Source organism: Rattus rattus, chromosome 4, assembly GCF_011064425.1.
Source record: "Rattus rattus isolate New Zealand chromosome 4, Rrattus_CSIRO_v1, whole genome shotgun sequence".
Lineage (NCBI taxonomy): Eukaryota > Metazoa > Chordata > Mammalia > Rodentia > Muridae > Rattus > Rattus rattus.
The window spans coordinates 134,295,792-134,301,791 of record NC_046157.1 but is presented as its reverse complement, the minus strand read 5'-3'; the positions used below and the strand labels follow the sequence as shown (position 1 = coordinate 134,301,791).

The 6,000-nt window shown below is 45.7% G+C and overlaps 1 protein-coding gene across 1 annotated transcript in view; it reads left to right on the top strand.

The window, feature by feature from the left end:
* Positions 1 to 6,000, top strand: part of LOC116899434 (aldehyde oxidase 1) — a 56,904-nt gene that overhangs the window by 41,692 nt on the left and 9,212 nt on the right. The window contains exons 25-27 of the mRNA XM_032901188.1: positions 2,803 to 2,898; positions 4,661 to 4,789; positions 5,388 to 5,462. Coding sequence (XP_032757079.1) covers positions 2,803 to 2,898; positions 4,661 to 4,789; positions 5,388 to 5,462 — 300 coding nt within the window. The remainder of the gene's footprint in view (positions 1 to 2,802; positions 2,899 to 4,660; positions 4,790 to 5,387; positions 5,463 to 6,000) is intronic.

Here is a 6,000-nt window from a genome sequence, read left to right as displayed (position 1 = left end):
TCATCTGAATGCTTTCTGGAAAGAGATAGCTGGGGGCCATAGGGATTTGTTTCTTTCGGTGCTGGTTCCTAATTAGGGGTACATAAGGGCGTGGACAGCTCTAGGATTCCATTCTCCCTGTCCCTGGAGAGATCAACCTTCCAGGTTTCTGTGCAGAGATTCCTTGTTTAAATGTGAATATATACACACCTAGGTGGAAGAGAGAAGGATCAGCTGTCTGCACACAGAGATCGAGGTCATCTGGCGAGCATTGAGTAGCAGAACAGCGATTTGACCTTAGTGCTCTGAACCCCATGTCTTTCTTGTCCCATGCTGCCTTTCCACGCGGAAGAAGTTCTCACCCTCCCGCTCAAGGGTTCAGATGTAGATTCTTCCATTTCTAGACTGTGAACCCTGAAGGATGCAGATGGTATCCAGTTAATCCCTGTGTGTCCAGGGCTTATCACAGTGGCATAGAGTAGGGCCCAGATGTTGCACGGCTGAGGCATTTGGGAACTCTTAAGATTACGGCTAACTTCTGTATTGGGGAACCATCTGACTTGTCTTGGTCATGCCAGTTTTACAGCCGGAGCTTTATAGAATTATCTTTTGTGGCGCTGAGCGCAAACCATGTGGTGGTGCCATTGAATGGGACCAAATTTGACATTTTTAATAGTTAGAGGAGTTTGCAACACCATGTAGAACAAAGTACTCAGCAACATCTGATGAAAACGCTGTACTGGATGGACCAGCAGGCAGAATGCCTCAACAGCAGGCTCACACAATGGAGAACACATGAAATCCAGTGTAGCTTCGTCACAAAGAATAAGCCCACCTATGTGTTCCACCCACATTTACCACAACCAAGGAGGCAAAGAACCTGTAAACGTACGGAATAGATCAAATCGCTGCTCTTATAAGTTCATGTATCAAGCACATCAAGGGCCTAGTACATCTGAGACACTGTGTCCAATTCAAAAGCAGGCTTAGGGTGTGTCCCTCCCTACCAGAGTACAAAGCCAGAAGTGACTGCCACACTGGTACCACAGCTCAGAGCAGCCAGCTCTGAAGAGGGCACTGCTTCTTATCTTTATTTGGGAAGAAATGCTAGGTACACGAAGTGGTGTCTTCAGGAAACATGTATGTTCAATCTGTCATATCTCTACAGAGCCCTGAGGAACACATGTAAGCTCAGTCTGTCACATCTCTTCAGGGCCCTGAGGGAAACTACTATGGCTTGATATTCTAAGACTGTCTGGACACTGGTGCATGAGTCTTTGCACTGATTTTGTTAACCAGGAAAATGGAGATGGCATTCACTGTCAAAAGTATCTTCCTCGGAATGGTGGCGATTTCAGCTTGTTCACTGGGGTAACACACACTTTGGGATGCTGGGTAAAGAGGTAGTTCTCCAGGTGTGGTTCACAGGTCACAAGTGGATATGAAAGTGCTTCCGGTGGGCAAAGAACTGATGTAGGAAAACAGTCCTCTGAAAGGGTTTATCCGACTGACTTGCAGTTCCTGAACTCTGACTGACCAGGGCTGCTTACAAATCAGAGTAGCAGAGTCTTGGTAGAATTTTAGGTTTAAGGAGTGGAAGTTACCTCGTTAGCAGAATGTTCTACAGATCTTTCGTATCTTTACAAATCCCTGATTAAGCCAGGCACAATGAAGGGAAGGAGGGTAGGCAGGAACTTGAGGCAGACCGTCACGCTGCGTCCACATTCGGGAAGCAGGTAGCAGTGAATGGTGTCGATTCACTTACTCCATGCTTTTCGCGTAGTTGAGACCCCAGGCTTTGAAATGGTGCCATTCACACTAGCGTGAATTTTTCCCACTTCTAGTGACCCAAATTTCTGACTCCTCTGTTAGAATGTCCAGAGATTTCTCTAAGTGACTTTAGGTCCCAGCAAGTTGACAATTGCAGGTAACACAGTGAGTTAGACACCACAGTAGACTGTTCTAGCCATGTGCTCACCAGTGGTAAAATCTGTTCCTTTAGTCTGGCTGCTTCTGTGCCCTTATGAAGACTGACACAGTCAGATGATCGCTCCCGAAGTCTACAGTACTGTGCCAAGATGATCTGCAGCGATTCTCAGCCTGTGGGTCATGACTCCTCTTGGGGATTGAATGACCCTTTCACAGGAGTGGCATATCAGATATCCTGCCTAGCACATATTTACAATGCTATTCATACAAATTTATAAATTCAATACATTTACAAAAATTTACAAATTCATACCAAATAACAATTATGGAATAGTAAATAATTTTATGGTTGGGGTCACCACAATGTGAGGAACTGTATTAAAGGGTCCTAGCACTAGGAAGATTGAGAACCACTGATCCAGGGTAATCTGAGGTCATTTTGCAGCTGAACAATGACAATGTCTCGGTGTGCCTTCTTTGGATTTGCATTTGGGGGTCTGTGTGATGTACTTACAGCTATGGGAACATATGCGGGCACAGCCGTTCTCCCTTCCACCCGACCTATGTATGCAAACATTTGCATTTTAAAATGGGGAACCCCCCCCCCAAATAAAGTGACCTAAAACATCGTTCCTCCCTAAGGGAGAGAAACCCTGGAGATACCCACATCCTTCAGTGTCCTAATTAGGATCTCTGTCCTACAAAAGACACAAAGCTGCCCAAGACCAAGGGTGGTTAGTATGCGGTGCCTGCCCTGTGACACACACACACACACACACACACACACACACACACACTTAGCAGGGCCTGGGGGAGGGGTAGAAGGAGTGTTAGTTGCAGCAGCAGTCTGGTCAGAGCACCTCGCTGAGTCATCTCTTTTCATCCTCTCCTCAGGCGGCTGCCCTGGTCCATATTTATCTTGATGGCTCTGCCCTGGTCTCTCACGGTGGGATTGAGATGGGGCAGGGTGTCCACACTAAAATGATCCAGGTAAGAATACAAACACTGGGTTCTGTTGGGTGCGTCCTCACAGACATACCTGTACAAGAGAAAAAACCGTGAGCATATTTCTCTGTCCTGAAATAAACGGGTAGGAGTCAGTCAGTTTGACAGCTTAAACGTTAAGCTATTAGCAGAAACTGGGTAAACAAGTCAATTTTGTTACTCAATGCCATGAAAGCGTGTGCCAAAAGCCGGGCTTGTTTTAGGGCTAACGAAGGTTCCTGTGTGTTCTCTGCTTCCATTTGGAGAGTAACAACTGAAGTGCCCTCTTCTGAGTTTTTGCTGGGTGGTAAAGAGATGAGCAGATTCTGACAGATCACATTGTCTCTTGCCCTCTTTATATTAAGGACACCGAACGATCAATAACATAAATCAGACTTGATGTGTCTAGCCAGTATTTATCAGCAATTCTACTTTAGGGTCCTTCTATTTTGTCCGATTTCTCTTCCAATAAAAATTGCTGAGATGTCGCTGGTGGAAGCTCGTTCCTTGTCGAGTTTTTCCCTAACTAGCTTTACAAAGAGTAGACCGCTGCTTCCTGACATTGCAGATTCCTAACAGTTGCCAGGCATGGTGTGCCTGCCTGTAATCCCAGCACTCTGGAGGTGAAGGCAGGAGGATCAAACTCAGGCCAAACTTGATCACATGGTGACATCCTGTCTCAAAAATAAAGCAGACAAGCAAAAGTGCGCTCTTAACACACACGGCTTTTAGTGGCTGCTTGGGGGGGTGGATTTGTAATTAACTCTACCCCGGTTATTGAGCGAGTCAGTGAGTATTCCTCAGTATAAACATATGATCCTCTCGGTGGTTGTTCTCTGAAAGTGAGGTGAGGAATTGCTTTTACATTTGGAATTACTCGACACATGTTATTAAATTGTTTCCCATAAAGTATATGCAGCATTTTACCATTAACTAATATTTAATTTGATGAATTATTGAAAAAATTAGATGATTTGCCAGGTGAATGAAAGCAAATCGGGTGGGGCAATTTAGATGTTTTTACATTGCAGGGCCTTGGGATGTGTGGGATTTGCTTTGGCTTTGGTTTTATGCTGCTGATGCTTGAGAGTTGTCTAATGACGATTTTCAGTGAGAGTTCAGTGATTTCTTACTTGAGCCAAAGAACTAATGTTGAGAGAGCCTGTGCCCTCTGTCTAGATGCTTTCCTGAGAGCCACCCAATGTAGAGGGGCTCAGGATGCCTGTGTCCTTGGACAAGCATACTATTAGCCAGAAAGAGATGAATTTTGAATCAACTAAAATCTCTCCAGCACCAACAATATAGACTACAGAAACCTTTGAGTCCCATGTTTGTCCTCATGCACCATTCGGTCCTTCAGTGATGCTTGAGGGCCATGTCCTTCCTGAGAGGTGCTCCTGTCCTGCAGCCTGACTGGAACTGTGCATAGAAACCATGCAGCCCCTGTTACGGTGGTGTCCACTTTGCTAGAATTCTGCATTGATCTCATTAGTACAGAGACTTGATGAAGCTTTCCCCATGCACTAGCCTGGAGCCTTGCTACCTTTTCCTGATGTTCACATGAGTACAATCAAAGGAGAAGTTTATGTGTTTAAAACCTGGAGTCCAGACAGACTAGCTACTACTACCAGGATTTTAAAGGAGAGGAATTCACGGTTCTGCTCCTTCATTCCTGTCTTGGTATATAAAGCCTGCACACGCTATGCCAACCACGATGTTGTTACAACTAACCAAAGTGTTTGAAATGAGACTATGTTTAACATTCTAGGTGGTCAGCCGGGAATTAAAGATGCCAATGTCGAGTGTTCACCTGCGTGGGACAAGCACAGAAACCGTCCCCAACACCAATGCCTCGGGAGGCTCTGTGGTGGCAGATCTCAATGGATTGGCAGTAAAGGTAGAACTCGCTGCAATGACATCGTTCCTTTGACCTTCCAGGTCAAATCCGCAGCTGGAGATCAGAGGAGTCATTCAGCTCTTAGTATCTCTTCCATCCAGGGCAGGACAGGGCCACAGACCCAGCAGATGATAGACTCAGCAGTCGGTTAGCAAATCCTCGTGATTCTGTCCCCTACACCCCAATAGCCTCACCCTTCTGTGTTCTGTCAGCCTCCTACTTCCTGCCAGGGCCTTCGGATGATCTTCTATTTCCATTGTCTTTCACTCTGGCTTCTTAAAGCCTTAAATGTGCCCAGAAAATCAATGCTTTACAACCAGTGGTTGGTGGTTGGCAATGGTCCTTCTATGAAGTCTTGATCTTGACCTAGGGTAGTGTGTAAGGCTCTTTTAGATCAGTACATGTCTGACAGGCTCACACAGACATCACACAGACATCACCGCATGCAGCCTTTCATGTCATGCTCTACTGCCTTGATGTCCTGTGTCTCTTTGTTCCTAGATACTTCCAAGTTAACTCATGGGATGCCATATGGTGTTGTCCTGACATTGGTGTTTTCATGAAATTATTAGAGTTTTTAACTTAAAATCTTTTACAGGATGCTTGCCAGACCCTTCTAAAACGCCTTGAGCCCATCATCAGCAAGAACCCCCAGGGAACTTGGAAGGATTGGGTGAGACGCGTTGACTCCCTATGTTTTATCATAGAAACCTACAAGATGCAGGAGAAGGGAGAAAGTGTATGTGAGAACTATGTCTGTGGAAAGGGCAATTCAAAGACACCATCATTGCATAATGACAAATAGGAGGCCCCGCTGCCCATGGCATGAGGGGATCCACATGCAGTGGGGAATGGTGTGCCCAGGAATGTTTCTTCTACAAAGAAAGATGGTGTGCGTGCTAGGACTCCTGCCATAGCTCTGACCGATGGAGGTTCATCCTGTGGAAACTACGTGCTTTCAGGGCTGGGATCATTATGTAATAGTCACGTAGACTCATTTAAAGATGGAAACCCCAGAGGCTGGAGACATGGCTTAGAGGTTAAGAGGTTATGTTCCTCTTTCAAAAGACCTGAGCTCAATTCTCAACAGCCACATGGCAGTCTCTAACTCCAGTTCCAAGGGATCTGATGCTCTTTTGCATCCTCTGCAGGTACTACATGGGCACACACGGTGCACAGACATACATGCAGGCAAACCACCCATACATATA